The following is a 17,814-nucleotide window of genomic DNA, read 5'->3' as shown; positions in this document are numbered from 1 at the left end:
TATCCTTTGTCCTTCATCTCATGATATTTTGTTATACAGAGTATGCTTCCATGATTATCCTTTTAGCACAAACTTGAAACTCCTATTGCCTTTCTTTAAAGGTGGCAACTTTGGTGGGTTTCTTTGACTTTAGATCACTGCACATATCCTTGCAGTCCGGCTAATTAGCGAGCGAATTCATTAACTATATAAGATATTTTGCCCTCTGTTAGTCACCTAACTCGTTCGACAAGTAGTTATTAGCATGTGGATGGATGCCTTAATTACTTAGTATTTTTATGGAGTAGTAACTATTGACAATGGCATGTGAATGCTTTAATTGATTGGTACTTGGTGGTAACAAGTTGCCATGAAACTGGTCTCCGTAAACAGCGGATGTACTATTCCCATACTTCTATGAAGGCTTAACCATGCAATTTTGATTTCTTGAAAATAATATCTGACAGTCTGACAGCTTGTTCTACTGTCTTATTATTGTAATATTTGTGCTGATGCTCGGAAATGAGCTTTGCTGCATCATAATTAGCATTTTAATATACTTAATTTGCCTCTTAAGTAGCTTTGACCTTGTTTGAAATCATCATTAAGAATGAGTGATTGTGCAGTGTAAGATCCTACATCTTTGGCAAAAAGATTGGTTGTTCTACTTCTAGTCGGGTCGGGCCGTTGGATCAGGTCATACTGTAGTATCAAAATCCTACATCTTTGGCAAAAGAAATAATTGTACTCTTGCAATATTTTCATTAACAAAATTTAAATATCCTACTTGGGTTTTGTTCTAGTATCTAGACATTTCTTGTTAGATTACAATAATTTCTTGCCAGAAATAGGCACTGAGTACTACTCAGGTCCATCGAAGGCTTGAAATGCTGAAGTATTGTACCAGTATCTCATCTTTGTCGTACCAAATGAAAATACTTGTAGAAAGTAAATGTTATGCGCTTATTTGACATCGATGGCGGACAAAGGTTACATCGAGCATGTATCACGATCCGTTAATGGACTAGACTGGACTAGACTACACCACGCTAAATAGGGCAGCAAAAACGCGTATTTACAGGATAAACTTGAAATGGTTTTTGAATGGTTTATATTCTAATCAAGGGCGAAAATGATCCAACATATCTTTCACTTCATTGGATTTACATACTTGCAATTGTTTATTATGCAACATGAAAGGAAATGGATAATCCATTTTATTCATTTCTTTGATGCGTTCACGGAGCCTGTTTTTTGTATGTAGTACGGAGTAAAGTTTGGGTAGCAGTATACGGAGACACGGAGTACTCTGGTCCATGATTGGTTAGTACGGAGTACTCCTTATTGTACACACGCGAAGGGTCTATACTTCTATTGCTAGTTCAGAGTTCAGAGTTCAGAGTTCAGAGTTCAGAGTTCAGAGTTCAGAGTTGGTGTTTATGTTCATCTTTCCTCGTAGCATATTGGGCTTTTGGCTACGAGTCTAGGCGTCTAGCAGAGTTTAGTTTGCAATACTCCATTATACTCTTTGTTAATGTTTCCATTTTTTTTAATAAAAGAAAAGTAAATACTCCAGAATTTAGGAATATTAGGGGTGTGCACGGTCCGGTCCGGACCGGACCAGACCAATGGATTCAGGTCCGGTCCTCGGTCCTTGAAAATACACGATTCCGGTTTTCCGGTCCGGTCCGGTCAAAACCCCGAATATAATATTAAAAATATAAATTTTAGATAGAAGAGCCCAATTTATAGCCCACATTAATCTCCTCCCGCAAAAAAAAAAAAAGACTTTGAGAATTTTTGTATATCAGTGACCTTTATCCCCTTTAAATTAAGCTTATCATGTGATGTATGCTATAATTAAAGAGAAATATAGGTCATAAAAAAATAAAATTGTAAAAACAAATTGAGTTTAAGATTGTAAATCGCAAAATAAAAAAAAAAACCCGGTCCAAGCCGGTCCAAAATCGGAACGGACCTGAATTTTTCGGTCCGGTTTCGGTCCGGACCGAATTCTTTCCGGTCTGGTCCTCGGTCCGCGAATTCTGAAAATTCCAGTCCACCGGTTCAACCGGTTCCGATCCGGTCCGGGTTTGGACCTGTGCACACCCCTGTTTAGGATAGTCTTTTCTCAAGATTATGAGTGTTTTCTGTTTATCTTTAAAAAATAAGTTTAAAGTCCATAAGTTCATATGAGTTCTAATAAGTTTTCAATATTAATAATAATATTGTAATTCTTATTATTATTATTACTAATATTCTTATTCTTATTTTTATTTTTATTATTTTTATTTATTGTTTATTTTTATTATTTATTATTATTAATGTTATTATTTATTATTATTATTATTATTATTATTATTATTTATTAGTAGTATTATTTATTACTCCGTATTTATCATTTATTATTGTTATTATTATCAATAGTAAGTTCCAATAAGTTCAGATAAGTTCAAATCAGATAATGTCATAAGTTGAATAGAATGCACCTATATCCTAATTTATATAAGTAAAGAAAATAAGAAAACTTGATATCGATTACAGGGTCTATATCTTAGTAGGTTTGAATGTGGTGAACAAGCCTGCAATATAGTCCGTTGCACGGTTAGCTTCCCAATATACACGGAACAAAGTATAATTGTCAAAGTGTGTAAGCAGATGTTTGATGTCGTCCATAAGCAATTGAATCTTACACGGACCACATTGCTGCAAAATTTGAATAATTAGTAATTTATCTCCTTCAATGAAATTACGTGTAATACTATTCTCAATCTAAAATTAACTCGTTGCGGAGGGCAATTGCTTCTACGAGAAAGGTTGGCGTGTCCCCAAATATTGGAGCGACTGGCGAAATTATCTCTTAGGTGATCTCTAATAACCACCCATGTGGCACTAGAGTTATGACGAACAAAGCCGTTAAAATTGAGTTTAAAAGTATCCAGGAGGTGTCCAAGCAACCTGAATATAATGAGACGGACATTTAGAAATATTTATATTTGAATGCGTATCCAGAGAGTCTAGACAACTACGCATATTCCGTTCATTAAATATTTTAAAGGCTCTAGTGTAAATGCTAGCAACAAAGATAGAGATATGTTTAAAAGTATTAGAATTTCTAGTTTTCCATATGCTCCATATGCTCCATAAACACGTTATTATTTTTTACTTGGTAACCTCATAGTATTTCGCATGGTGCAGAACGAAAAATTTGAAGTTGCTCGAAGTTGAGTACCAAGCCATCAAAGTGTTAATGTTTGCATTAAAAATAAAAAGTTTGATCAAATTTTATTGACTCTGTAATGTCGGGGCAAGTAATTGCGCAATTTGACCTATGTACGTAGAAAAGATTGAGGACAATGTGATTCTTTTAAGTCATAATTAGTCTGTGTCTGGGCATAAGTGCATTAGCACATAATTTCTATAAAATTAGTAAATAGAGCATTAATTTTAGTTTTCTTCTTCATTCATACTATTACTAAATTGATCAAGTTTTAAATACTTTCCTGTTTTGTTAGTATTTTTTTTCCCTCTTGTTGATATTTTGATTTCATTCTTTGGTAGGTTCTTATTTGATTCAGCTTAATGTAAGAGAATTAAGGGTGATGACGTGGAATAGTTGTAGTTTAAAAATCGGAGTTTTAGAGGCTTCTTATTCCTCACCACTCTACTTTAATAATATAGATTTCTTATTTGCTTTTCTTTAAAAAAGGGGAAAAAAAATTTGGTTAATCTTTTGAGAGGGCAAGCCAAAAGGATCTTTGATAAAAAAAAAATTAGGAAATGGTCAAAAGACATAAATAGTTTATTGAGTGGTTGTCTAGAAAATAAGCCAAAATTGTACAACTTTTACCAAAGATGAATTTCTAGCGAAGTATTCACATAGAAGAATTTGAATTTGGGTCGCCTAATTTCTAGCAGGCACTTGTCAAGCATGAAAGAATTGATGGAAACTCCAATATGAAAGACACATTGAGCTAACTAACTACTTGACATTTTAATTTATAGTTACAGCAAACCAATACAAATTAAGTTGTTACGCCAAGTTATGAATATGAGCTTATTTAGCAATTACGTGTTGCAGATATTTATACCTGAACTTAGTGCTTATAGTATTTGGTTATAATAAGGTTTTTGTAATTATACTCTTGGTACATTTGTAGCCATGCAAGACACCTAAATTAAACCTAAATTTCACTTTTTTGAATTTTATTGTTTATGGCAAGCTTTCATATCTAACAAAACAATTATCTATTACTATATATTAAAAGAGACACCAGGAATGACACGTGTCAATTCTTGGTGCGATATTTTCCCGCTAAAATTCACTTTCCTGAAAAAGTGTATCTGTTTTATTTTATTTTTATTCTCTACCTTTTTTTATATAAATTATTTATGTATGGAAACAAAATGTAGTTTATTGACAATAATAGATACGATGTAATAATAATTATTTTAAATTGGTAATGTTTTAGTCAAATCGCTATATTAATAATGGAATATATATCACTCAATATTTTAGTCAAATTGTCATATTAGCATTTTAAATTCGCATATTAGATGAATAAATTTAAACGAGTATGTTAAAATGTTATAACTATGCAGTAGTTTGGGAGATATTTATTTTAATATTTTGTGAATTTTTTTTTATCAAAATCCGTGCGTGCACGGGATCTAATCTAGTTTACGTAATATGACACGCCATGCAATTAATTAGTTGATGGTGTAACATATTAATATATTTTTTTTAATGGAAAGATACAATAAAAGTTAGGATAGTCTTCTCTCAAGACTATACCCTAACTTATCTAAAGATATAAAAAAAGAAAATTTACTATCTATATATGGATCAATATCTTGATGGGTCTGGATATGATGACCTATAGCGGCAACATAATCTGCTGCGCGATTAGCTTCTCGGTAAATGTGGCGAGAAGAAAAACTATCAAAAAATGGTTCAAAAGATGCTTGACATCTTTCATCAACATTTGAATTTTCCATGGACATTGAGCTTGTTCCTGAAGTTATCACCCTCGATGAAAACATGACGTACATTATTTTCAATGGCTAATAAAAGACCATTACGAAGGACTGTTGCTTCAGCGAGAAGTGAAGAAGAAGTTCCAAGATTATAAGTTCGACTAACCACATTATTCCCTAGGTGATCTCTGATAACAACCCCAGAACATATTTATTTAAATTGATTACGGACAATGCATATAGATACCGTTTATGGATCCGGATTGGATAATAGGTTTTGCTGACTCATATTTGGATCCGAATTGGATAATAGTTGGCCCCTAGTTTGGTCCAAGCCCACGTTTTGTGAACCTTAGCTAATACCTTTTCCACTACTCCGTAGTTGCCAACTTGCCACCAAAACCGCGTTAAAATCTACTTTGTCGTACTCGGTAGACTGATAAATGAGGCGTAATACTCGTGTCCATAAATTAAAATTTACCGAAATTCCCATAATACCCTGGAATACTCTACGCACAAACACAGAGTTATAAACGTGAGTCTCTCTCCCTCTTTTTCCACTTTAAAAATATCACAACCGTTTGATCCACTTATTATCTTACATCATCATAATATAAAAACCACTTTCCGCCCTCTGATTATCACGGTGCCCCACATCGTCAACGGCTAACCACGAAAATCACAATTTCCCTTCCCCTTACTTATCTTCATCCCTTCCGCTCTATTATTTCGACTTTTCAACAACCTTCCCAGTTTCTCTCTCCTCTTTTTCACCTACCTTTTACTCCTTCCCCAGGTTTCTACAGGTAAAATTTAATTTTGTTGTAATTAGGGTTCTTTCTTGCTGTTTAAATGATTGTTTGTTGGTTGATTTTGATCTTAGTCGGCTCAAATCTTTATTTTAGGGTTTTTTTTGGGGTAATTGTTAAGTTTTTAATAAATCTTTGGTTCAATATGTTTAAATAAGTTGGTTTTTATTGTTGATTGTGTGGAAATTTAGTGATTTGTTGTAGATCTGTTACTTTATATAGTTTTCGTGTTAGATCTAGGTGGTATGTTGTATGAAATGAAATGAATTGATGATTTTGTTGGAAGATAAGTTGTCTTTTCATTTATATTTCTGGATTATGGATTATGGTGTGAAATGGTAAGGGTTGTGATAATTTTGTTTTGAGGTTAGGGTTTTCGATCGTTGACTTGAGCTAATTTTCATGATTAGGGTTAGATGATGAACCTGTATTTCAATTTAGTAATTAATTATTGAAGAACCTAGGTTGAAATTGGAGCTTGTGGTTGTATTGAACTAAATCAATATTTTTTTTGATTTTCTTAATTAAATTAATACTTGGAATTGGTTAGTTGCTTGTATATTATGCTTCTGCTTGTTTACCCAGAGATGTATCTGTATTTAGCACTGTGTCTCTATGTTAGCTGATAGGCAGTACTTCATTGTTGGATGAATAATTGGATACTTAAATGAGAGTTTTACAAGTTATGGAGGAGAAATATGATACGTTTGCAAGATTCAGAAGTTTGCTGTTCTTTTTCTTTTTTCTTTTTCCGTGGTCCTTTTTGTAACAATGATTTATTGCTCTTTTTTCACAAGGTTGATTCTTAGTAGTTGATTGATGTGATATTGATTGTTATTTCTGTGAAGTTATGGGTGCTGAATGCATCTTTGTTTCTGTCATTTGTTCATTTCAGATACTTAAGAGAAATGAGTCGCCCACAAGAACCACATAGGCCATTCTTCCCGCATGGAAACCCTTTTCGGATGATACTTCCAAAAAGCTCTTATCTTTCCCCTAAACTACAGGCGCTGCTGAATAAGTTTGAGGACACCTTGTCCGGAAGGCTGAGAAGACTTGTCCCAAAGCACAAAGATGAGGTCTTCAGCTTTTCGTGGATGATATTAGCCATACAGTTGCTTTCTGAGACGCATAGTGATATCAAAGATCTGATAACTGATCTCGAACTTCCTGTTGTTGATTGGGATGACAAATGGATAGATGTCTACTTGGACAACAGTGTGAAGTTGCTGGATATATGTATTGCCCTCTGCTCCGAACTTTCCCGACTAAGCCAAGGGCAGCTCCTGCTTCATTGTACGCAGCGTAATTTGGACCAACACAGTTCAAGTGAGATTTTGAAAGCAAAATCTTCAATTGATAGTTGGAGACAGCACATTGGTGCTAAGAACCCTAGACTGGACAATTGTTTCATCATCATCGACAAGCTGATGGAATCATTAGAGTTGCCTAAGGTTAAGAACTCAGGTAAAGGAAAGACATTGATGCGTGCTATGTATGGAGTCAAGGTTCAAACTTTGTTTGTTTGCAGTGCATTCATCTCTGCTTTCACAGGCTCTGATAAGAAATTAGTAGACTTGCAAGTTACTGGTTCACACATGTGGGCAGAATCGTTTAATGATCTCCAGACTTTTGTACATAGGGAGATTAGAAGTTTAGTTTCGAGTGGTAGAAATGTTCTTTTGAAAGAGTTGGAAGCAGTTGATTCAACTATCGGGAAATTAAATCCCATGATTGAAGAAGGTATAGAGCCTATGAAAACTGAAGCATTCCAGAATACTGTTGCAGAGTTAGGGACTAGAGCAGACAAACTCTCATCTGGACTAGATCTTTTAGCGAAGGAAGTGGATGGGTTTTTCCAAATAGTGTTGAGTGGACGTGATGCTTTGCTTGGTAACCTTAGAGTTTCTAGTAGCGTCTTTGATTCTCCAAAAAAGTCCAAGACGGAGGAACAGCTTGTAAGATGATGAAACTGGACATGCCGAGTTCGTATATAAACAGGTCTAGGTATGGTTATTGTAACTTCGTGATGGGGAAATATGTGAGATCTTCTCGGGTATATTATTATTATTATACTTATCTTGTAACTTGCAATATGTTTGTTCTGAATGAGCGCCTGAGCTTTGTACTTGTGTACTACAATATTATGGTACTGATATATGAAAGGGTATTTGCTGTGTGGAACCTTGCTTCTTGTAATTCTGGCATGAAACACTTGATCCTAAGTCCTAATTCTGGCATGATACAGGAAGATAATCATCTTTATTGTGTCATCTTAAGTCTTTGTATCCCAAGTTCTTGTATCATAATCCTCTTTATTGTGTATCATAATCCTCTTTATTGTGTCATCTTCTGTTGCTAATTAATTACAATAATGACTTAAGTAATGTACTACGCATGACACATACTTGAAATGTGGAAATGTTTGTTTCAATGGATCAAACTTCGTACTTTTGTGTCTATTTTACCATGCTATAACATGATACTCCTATATGGGAACATGTCGAATGGTCCTAATCCTTTCATTCCCTTGTGTGCTTGTGTTTGGTGTTGCGACGAAGATCCATTTCTTGGCCCTTGTGCTAGATTAAAAACTGTTAAGGATGTCCATGTGGTCATTGTTTTCTTTTGTGAGATACAAAGAGCTTGTTCTGTATTAGACTTCCCAATGGTAGAAGTCTAATAGTGTGATTTTGGCTAAGTGTATTTTGATACATGTATCATTATATTGGCTGCATCAATTACAGCAAAAGTTTCTGCTCTGATTCCTTCTATATTACTCCGTATTTCTCGTAATATGATTGACTCTGTACAGATTCTTATATGGTTACATCGTCAAGCAAAGGCTGGCTTTCAGTACGTTAAGTGTCGATTCTACTTCTGTCCTAAGAAGTAAGAATTAGAATGTTGTGGGTTGTAAGCTTCCGTTGTTTCCATAGCACATTTCTCATTAGCTGCTGCTCCACATGATAGTATTTTGGGATTATTGGCGTGTTTTCATTAGATAATGAATCCATTATCTTTATCCTTTCTCCTTGTTAAACTACAGGGAGGACAGAATGATCTTTGGATTGCTGCAAATCTGCAATGGTTGGTTATCTGCATTCCACAGAATCCCAGGTATTTTACTCTGATGCATACAGTCTTGAATTCAGCTGAACACCCTAAAAGAATTGTCATGCATGAATCCTGATCCTGTTTGCGCATTTTAAACAAGAACTTGAAGAAGTGAACAAGTTGCTATTAGATGCTTGCCTCATTTCATGCTGAAATTCCTCCTATGTGAACATTTGACTGCTGAAATTATTGTACATATTTCCTTATATATAGCCAGAAAATGCAGGTTAACCAGCTCATATGCTATTAGGGTAGCAAACATGGTTAGTAAATCACTCCCACTATGTCTTGCTCACATTTTAATGTCACGTATTCTGCTTGTAGGCCTCTTGTGGTTGAAAGTGACACAACCTTTGAACCCAGCTCCTCCAATAAGTCTGGATGGAGATGGAAAGGTACAAAATGGTGAGTTTGCCTCACAAACTGGTGAGTAGTATTAATGATGAAGCCTCTGTACCAGTCTAGGCGAAGGTGGGAACACCCCTTCAACTGATGGGAGTCGGAGTTTAAATGACGAGGCTTATGTACCTGTTGCTTCTCCAACGAGGAGGTGGGAATTCCCCTCCAACTGCTGGGAATCGGAGTATTAACGATGATGCCTCTGTACCAGTTGCTTCTCCAATGAATCTGGGCAGAGTTGGGAACGCCCCGCCAATTGGGAGTCGGAGTATTACTTATGAAGACATTTACTGCTTAAGAAGGGATTGCTTAGGTGTTTGAATAAGATGGTTTGATTAAGTAGTTGTGGCTGCTCTTAATAATTGCAATGATGTAACTGATATTCGTTATGAACTTATGATTATAGTTTTTTTTTTTGATAGCACAAAACCAAGAAAACAGTCCCACAATCGACCCGTTCCTTCATGATTATAGATTTATAGACGTGCTTTTGCTTATTCATATGTTCGTGAAATTTTTGCTACTGCTACTCGTATTTAAAAAGATAGTAATTTTCTGAATTCAGAAAGTATCTGAAATAAGAGAGCATCAAATTTTGCATTTGTGTTTGTGTTTGGGTTTCTATTTCAGTTGTATGAGTTTTCCTATATTTTGCTTATCTTAATTTCTAACTTTGAAGATTCAACTAAATTTTTTGTGAAAGGTAAGAAAAATAAACACTAGGAGCCCTTTCGTTCGAGGGATACACCTAAGTAGGAAGATTGTACTAATTGTTAGAAGGCAATAACAACTTTTGCTAATTACGCGTAGAACATACTCTTTACGTCCTTAAATAATTGTCATATGTATATTATCTGTCTGTCTCCAAATAAACCTACATTTTCCCACCATGTATTCTTAAGGGAAGTGATAGTAGATGTGTGATGTGTCCATTTGGCCTAGCTCTATCTCTTGGCCTCAAAAGAAATATTGGATTCAATTGGGGGTTGGAATAGTGCATGTGACTAGAAACGATAAGTTTTCCATAAAACTGATGTACTATAAATTGACTGGAACTCACAATAAAGTTAGTCCATGGAGGAAGATTTTATGTAATAATAACACTACTCTGAGGAGTTTATTCATCAATTGGATTTGGAAGATGCTACGGGTATGGTGATAATCACACTGATGTTTTTACATATACTCTGTACTCTCTAGGTGGATTAGATTTTTGGTTGGGTATTTGTAGCTCTTTTGGTTTCTAGCTTTTGCGAGTTGTATTTCCTTATTTGATAATAAAATTCCTTTTAATTGCCAAAAAAAAAAAAAAAAACCACCTCCCAAAATCATCAACATAACAATTAACAGATTTATAAATCTATAAAATAAAGACGATTATAACAAGATTCTATATGACTAGCTTTATTTTTTTTCTTAAGTATAAATCACAATTGGTGGTCAAAGTAGATTATATAAAAGTCAAATTGTGTCATCTATAAAAAAACAAAAGAAGTACACAGAATATATGTTAAAAATAAAATGAAAACTTGCTCAGTTCTAACTAGAGTTTCATGTTATTTATTTTTATGCTTATGTTGTTTATTTTGATGCTTATGTCACTTTTTTTAATGTTATTTATTTTGTTGGTTATATTACTTGGTTTTATTCCGTGTTTTATCTCGCACACCTTTTGCTTTTTCTTGATTGCGTTTTAACACGGGTATACTATTAATTAGGTATTTATACTCCTAGGAGTACTATTCAGTAATTAGTCGTTTCATGGAAATAGGTCTTATGGTTATCTCATTAGATGGAAATTTCCTACTCACCAAACAACAAGTCATCAAATATATTATCCTTTGAATTCCCTACTTACCAAACAACAATTCATGAAATTATATGGGTGAGAAGCTCAGAATCAAATTCAAGTCAACCCCAAGAAAATTAAGATTAAGAACAATAAAATGGAAAAAGTTTCCACAGAAATTCACGCGTCGTCAATGAATTTCCCACGCGACAAAGAAAGAAAAAAAGAAAAAGAAAAAGAAAATACGGAGTAATGTATTTAATTATTTATCTGTCCTGTCTCCTTTCTTTCTCCCTGGTAGAGTGGTAGGTACTGGTTAATAGAAATGTCAAAGTTCCACCAATTTTATTAAACTCAGTTTCTCTCTCCTCCATAATACCAGAAAACCCCATCAAAAAATGGAGCAGAATTTGAGAGGAGTACCCACTCATGGAGGAAGGTATGTACAGTACAATCTGTACGGTAACCTTTTCGAAGTTTCTAGTAAGTATGTCCCTCCTCTTCGCCCCGTTGGCCGTGGCGCGTATGGTATTGTCTGGTCAGTTTTCCAACTCCCCACTTTTCTTTTCTTTTTTTTGTGTGTTTGTGATTTATCTCTAGTAATAGTTTAAGTAGAAGTGATTGCATAATTGATCTGCTTTACCAATTTGCTGACGAAACTGATAGCAAGTTGTTGTTTATTGTAAATGGGGTTTTATAATATCGTATAGATCAATTTCAATCAGACCTGTTTTGATATTGTTACCGAGAACGAAAATGATAAAGGTCGCAACATGCGACCTTTAAGCCGTGTCACAATGATAGAATTGTACTTATGCAATGATGTAATAAGGCTGAGACTCTACCGACTAAGATAGGTGACATCCATGTTACATAGAAGTAAAGTACGAAGTACTTCGTATATGGCTATTTTTGGTTTAGTGGAAAACCATTTTGAACTTGATTTAATTAGTGGATAACATGTAGATCAAATTTTGGTTTTCTATGGAAAGTGTAATTTTGTAGAATTTAGCTTTCAATTATCAAAGTTCTGTTCTTGTAGTTGCTATTAGGCTTTTCCTTATACTGCGGAAGCTAGAAGTGTGAAGTAGCACATAAATTTGCAATATCTGCAGAAGTTTCTAGTTAAATACTCTACTGATAAACTAATTAGGAGTGTCTTTGCATTTGTCATTTGATCTTATTTGTTTTAAACAAAAAGATGCCATCATAATCGATTTGTACTTGCCTAATTTGTTAAATTGGTCCCAAAATTGCCACATTTGTGTTACGATTCACCTTTTTCCTGAATCCTGATAATGATGGTGATTTGTTTTTTTCCTTTTTATTTGCTCAGTGCTGCTGTCAATTCAGAGACACGAGAAGAAGTTGCAATCAAGAAGGTTAGCAATGCATTTCATAACAGAATTGATGCCAAAAGAATACTCCGCGAAATCAAACTTCTTCGCCACATGAATCATGACAATGTAAGTTTTTTTTAATTCAGTGTTCTGTGATTATAAGGTTTTTTTTATTGTAACTTTTAATTCCCTCTGTCATAGATTTGAAATTCGAGTTGTATAGATTGTGCTTTCTATTTTCTGTCTTCTTTGATCCACAACTAAGAAAACTGAAGCTTTGCATTTATATTTATGAGTTGGAATCTTTTGTTGCAAAAATATGTTCTGTACTACATTGGTTAGAAACCGTGTCTCACTGAAGTTTCTTTGAAGAAAAAAGTACTTCAAATCATTTAGACTCATAAAAAATGAATTGCAGATGACATGTATATGATGAACTGATGTGAATTGGTAGGCATTTATATGATTCTACTTAATTGTATTTTAAGACAATGTAACCTTCTAATTGGTCATGTATCCTCCTCGCACAGGTTATTTCCATCAGGGACCTAATACGACCTCCTCAGAAAGAGAACTTCAATGATGTATACATGGTTCATGAACTCATGGATACTGATCTTCACCAAATAATAAGATCCAACCAGCAGTTGACAGATGATCATTGCCGGGTATGATTTTATACAAGTGTAGATGTTTTCGACATTCTTAGTTTAATGGACAAAAAAAATTCATGCAGTTTACCTTTGCTGATTTGCCTGTACTAAATGACTGATGGTTAAATATTTGTGCTCATCTTTTAGTTTTCCATTGCCTATATCCTTGTTAGTAAATAATATCCAACTAATGATTGATGATTAAATGGATGGCAGTATTTTCTGTATCAAATATTACGAGGGTTGAAGTACATTCACTCTGCCGGTGTGCTGCACCGTGATCTGAAACCCAGCAATTTACTAATGAATGCAAACTGTGACCTTAAGATTGGAGACTTTGGACTTGCCAGAACAACTTCTGAAGCCGATTTCATGACTGAGTATGTTGTAACTCGATGGTATCGAGCACCAGAATTACTTCTAAATTGTTCAGAATACACTGCTGCAATCGATATTTGGTCTGTTGGATGCATACTTGGGGAAATCATGACTAGAGAACCCCTTTTCCCCGGCAAGGACTATGTCAATCAGTTGAAACTTATTACCGAGGTAGGTTCTTAAATCTTAAATATTCATCTTTCAAGTCATAGAAATATGGTTAATTTCTTCCTAATGTGTATAGTAAGGTCCCTAAAACAACCTTCAATGTCTTTGTGGTTCTGTTGGCAGCTGATAGGGTCACCTGATGACTCGAGTATAGGGTTCCTACAGAGTGACAATGCTCGAAGATATGTTAAGCAGCTACCACAATATCCAAGGCAACAATTCTCTGCTAAATTTCCAAATGCTTCTCCGTTGGCTATTGATATGCTGGAGAAAATGCTCGTCTTTGATCCCAGCAAGCGTGTAACAGGTATCATAATTAATTTCTGACGATACTAATCATGCAGCAACTTTTCATTAGAAAAGCCATGATTTAACGATATTCTCTGCTTTAATTTGTTCAGTGAACGAGGCACTCAGCCATCCATATCTTGCCCCTCTACACGACATAAACGAGGAACCAGTTTGTCCTCAGCCATTCAGTTTTGATTTTGAGCAGCCGTCTTTCACAGAGGAAAACATCAAGGAGCTCATTTGGAGGGAGTCTGTCATATTCAACCCAGATCACCCCATTGCTTGACTCTTGCACCACATTGACTTTCTTTCAACAGAATATGAAGGTGAAACTTTACATGGTGGCTGGCAGTCAGCAGCAGAATGAATGGATGATAATAGTTTTTATGGTAAACTGTTGCTTTCCTAATCTATAACGTGGAAAATTCCTTCTTTTATTGCAACTGAAATCGCGTTCAGGCAAAAATTCATGTACATCGTGATTCTCTTGTATATTGTTGGTATGTATGCCACTTTCTGTCATTCCCTATTAGATGATTGTTTTATACCTTATTATTACCTTAGGAATGTGGATTTATCCTGTCTTACTGAACACGGAGTAATAAAGTATCATTTTGTTTTGTGTACTCGTGTCTTTATCGAATTATTGATGCAATGAGCTATTTTTTACATGATTTTGGACTTTTGATTACATGAGTATTATCGTTTAAGCTCAACATCATCATCTTAGGTTCTCAAAAAAGGAAAAAAAAAGAGAAAAATATTAATGTCTGAGCCCGGGTTCGAACCGGGGACCTCTAGTGTGTGAGACTAGCGTGATAACCGACTACACCACCCAGACGTTGTTGCCATTAATCTGAACACAATAAAATTATTTCGGAGTATTGAACACGAGTACTAAAAATTGAGTTAAAAAAATGTCCTCTTTCCTGATTATGGAAAATTCTGTGTTGCTAACTTCAGACAAAGAAGAAAATAAATATTAACCACATGAATGAAAGCTTGATTTAGAATTGAACTACTTTCATCTGTTCAAAACATTCGAACTTCTTTATTCAAAATTTAATTACTACTACTATAAGTTGGAAAAAAAAAAGCATATAGAAAAAAATTGAGTAAAATGATGGCCCGGTGGTTGGTATACAAACTCTTATTTAAACGTGCTGTACAATAAATATTTAAGTCAAAAATTTTAAAAGATGCTCTATTTATTTCACGGTTAGATATGTTGTATTTGCTAGGTGGGAATATTGCGGAGGAGGATCTTGATGTCTTCTATAACATTATATACTTCCAGGGGATGGACCATGTTCCCTTAATCGTATTAATAACAAGAAGGTTATCTCCTTCAATTAGTAAATTTGGCGATATTGAGTTTCAAGGCTTCTTGAACACGTTTGTGGAGATGCCTTCAGTTAGATAGGCTGTTGTGTTCTCGAGGTGGTGAGTGCATGCGGATGCTTGATTGTCAATTGCGGATAATATGACACGTTATCAAGGAGGTTGACTTCCTCGAACCATCAAAGTTAAGCTTATAGGCGCCGTAAGATGGAGGATACCATCAGAGAAGAACTGCCGGTATAGTAGAGATGGTGGATTGGTGGAGTAACGGGTACCTCTTAGTTGATGTGAATTGACTTGGAATAAATTATACTAATAGCGTTGGTTCACATATCTATATTTTACAATTGCAAAAATAGTTGTTTTTATTAGTTTAACGCGTGTTTCGGATCGGATTCGGATCACATTTCCCCAATTCGAAAATTTCGGATATCCGAAATTGATCTCGAGTTGGTTAAAAGAAGGGTGGAATCGGATATGGTAGGGTTGAATTGATGTTTGAAGTTACTACTTAGCCGAATCAATCGGGTAATCAACATGTTGGGTTAAATCGGTTAAAGAGTCGCCACATGTCTGGTAACTAACATGTTGTTTCGAGTTATAATCGGGTTTAGATTATTTTCGGGTCGGGTGTCGAATTGATTTCAGCTCATTCTCTGATGGGGTCAATCCGATTATCGATTATCTCTCAGTCATGTATCGTGTTCGGAATCGGGTCATACAGTATCAGGTCAAAAAAGGTTATCGGTTTTATTGGATCGGGTACATATCGAGTTGCAATTTACCTGTTTTACCAAAATTTCTGTTCCATATTAGTTACAGATACAGATCGGTTCAGACTGGGTACTTAAATCTGATCAGGTTTTGACAGCTCTAAACAGTTTGTCGTTGAGCTTTGTAAATGAAAATAGTGACGCTTCGTACTTAGTTTCTAATGCATTGTGTTCCCACTTCCCAATGCAAATTACTCTACTCAATTTAAATTTGAAACTGTAAACAGCCTAACCTTAAGTCAAAACCAACCTCAACCTCAACCTCAACGTCATCTCTCATTCTCTCCCCTCTTCTCGGAGTACTTGACAACCACTCTATTACAAACCCCTCATTGTCGTCGCATATGAATCATGTCTTACGGCGAGAACCACCACCATCCTGTTCCTGGCACAGTTTCTGCTACACTTCAACATCTTATGAATATTAAAATTGATTATTCATCCAGGAAGCCTGCCTCCTCTTACATTCCTTCATGCTTAATGATGGACTATGTTGTCCACTTGATGAATAAGAATCTAGTTGATAACTACTACTTCAAAAGAGTAGTTCCTGACTACCATCCATATATACTACGCCTCTACTACGGCGTACTATTTTGGATCCAGTGCCTTCGTGCTGGCCGTCACGCCAACACCCTTAACCCTGAGCAGCACCACTTCCTGCTCTACTTTCTCAACAACCACCCCCCGGAATCGCATCTCCCCTCCTTTATCATTTCAAACTCTCTGCACTTCCGAGCCACGGATCATTAAAAATAATTACGGGCTCGTCTATCCCAGTATCCCAACCCCTGCTGTCCCACAACGTCGTGACTCCTTTATGCGTGATAACAGCAGTGCCTTCTTCTTCCCCAACATACCCGGGATCATTGCTCTACTAGAAGATCTGAACTCGCTCATTAATGGCGAACCCACAGTGTTTCCTGCTATGGGAAAGCACACCCCTGTTGAAGAAACTGGAAACCAAACAAAGGTTTTCGGACACTACAGTTTTCCACCTCTTCCTGAAAGGTCAGACTTTGAGAAGTATGCTCTTTGCTCCCCTGGGCTGCAGTACGCCTGTGAGGCTGACAAACATCTGAATAAGTCCTTTGCAAATTGCTACCACAATTTTAACCTTCCTGCCACTCGAGCTAATGACGATCTTCGTCCAATTGCCAACTTTCTGCACATGAATAATTCTATTGCTTGGTTTTCTCAACTCAAGGCTGTTGCTGCAACTGCAGCGAATTATTTCACTGAGTCAGGGACTCTGGCCGATTGTGCCCCTCATGGGGTAACTGCTAACCAGTATGTCTGTGTTATGCAGCCCCCTGCTACCCCAATGACCACCCCTCGCCATTCAGCTGATAAGAGAGCCCTATTCCCCTTTGCTCTCCGCCTCACCACTAACATCGCTAAACCGGATCCAATCACTGATGCCACGGCCGCCTTGTCTCAGACACATATTCAGATGTTCACTGGCCATCCCTACTTAAGCCAGTTTGGACACCCTGTTGGGTCGGGTCCGTTCTGGGATTTTCGCCCTATATATAAGTCCAGTGTTGATCACTCTTCTTACCTTTCTCTCACAACAACTGTCAAGCAGCTCATGAAATACAAGGAATGACTAAACAGCCTTAATTTACAGATATCTTTCTTCTGATTTGTTTAGTTACTTTTACTTTTACTCAAAACAGAGTATGGATGTAGTTGGTTATCATGCTAGATTCATCAGCAAGTTTTCACAATTATGTATGAATTATTGATGGTGTAAGACTTTCCATTCTTATCAATCAGAGTACTAGCAGTCTTTTCTTT

The 17,814-nt window shown here is 35.8% G+C and overlaps 3 protein-coding genes and 1 non-coding gene across 4 annotated transcripts; 3 read left to right on the top strand and 1 right to left on the bottom strand.

Moving 5' to 3' along the window:
* The first annotated feature begins 5,590 nt into the window (after window positions 1-5,590).
* On the top strand, window positions 5,591-7,949 carry LOC110789925 (protein BPS1, chloroplastic). Its single transcript, XM_021994650.2, has 2 exons — window positions 5,591-5,762; window positions 6,661-7,949. Exon 2 carries the CDS (start codon window positions 6,674-6,676, stop codon window positions 7,730-7,732), a length of 1,059 nt encoding a protein of 352 aa, XP_021850342.1. The 5' UTR covers window positions 5,591-5,762; window positions 6,661-6,673; the 3' UTR covers window positions 7,733-7,949.
* Window positions 7,950-11,331: 3,382 nt separating this feature from the next.
* Window positions 11,332-14,526, top strand: LOC110789916 (mitogen-activated protein kinase homolog MMK2). Its single transcript, XM_021994641.2, has 6 exons — window positions 11,332-11,608; window positions 12,407-12,536; window positions 12,941-13,078; window positions 13,280-13,612; window positions 13,733-13,916; window positions 14,011-14,526. Exons 1-6 carry the CDS (start codon window positions 11,469-11,471, stop codon window positions 14,184-14,186), a joined length of 1,101 nt encoding a protein of 366 aa, XP_021850333.1. The 5' UTR covers window positions 11,332-11,468; the 3' UTR covers window positions 14,187-14,526.
* Window positions 14,527-14,667: 141 nt separating this feature from the next.
* TRNAV-CAC (transfer RNA valine (anticodon CAC)) lies at window positions 14,668-14,741 on the bottom strand. Its single transcript has one exon. It is a non-coding gene; the product is annotated as a tRNA-Val (tRNA).
* A 1,618-nt stretch (window positions 14,742-16,359) lies between these two features.
* LOC110789906 (IAA-leucine resistant 2) lies at window positions 16,360-17,809 on the top strand. The gene is given in 3 exon segments (XM_056837607.1): window positions 16,360-16,709; window positions 16,711-16,960; window positions 17,069-17,809. Coding segments are annotated over 3 exon segments (1,149 nt in total). The 5' UTR covers window positions 16,360-16,365; the 3' UTR covers window positions 17,624-17,809.
* The last annotated feature ends 5 nt before the right edge of the window (window positions 17,810-17,814 follow it).

Source organism: Spinacia oleracea, chromosome 2 (genome assembly GCF_020520425.1).
Source record: "Spinacia oleracea cultivar Varoflay chromosome 2, BTI_SOV_V1, whole genome shotgun sequence".
Taxonomy (NCBI): Eukaryota; Viridiplantae; Streptophyta; class Magnoliopsida; order Caryophyllales; family Amaranthaceae; genus Spinacia; species Spinacia oleracea.
This window is presented reverse-complemented; position numbering and strand designations above follow the sequence as displayed.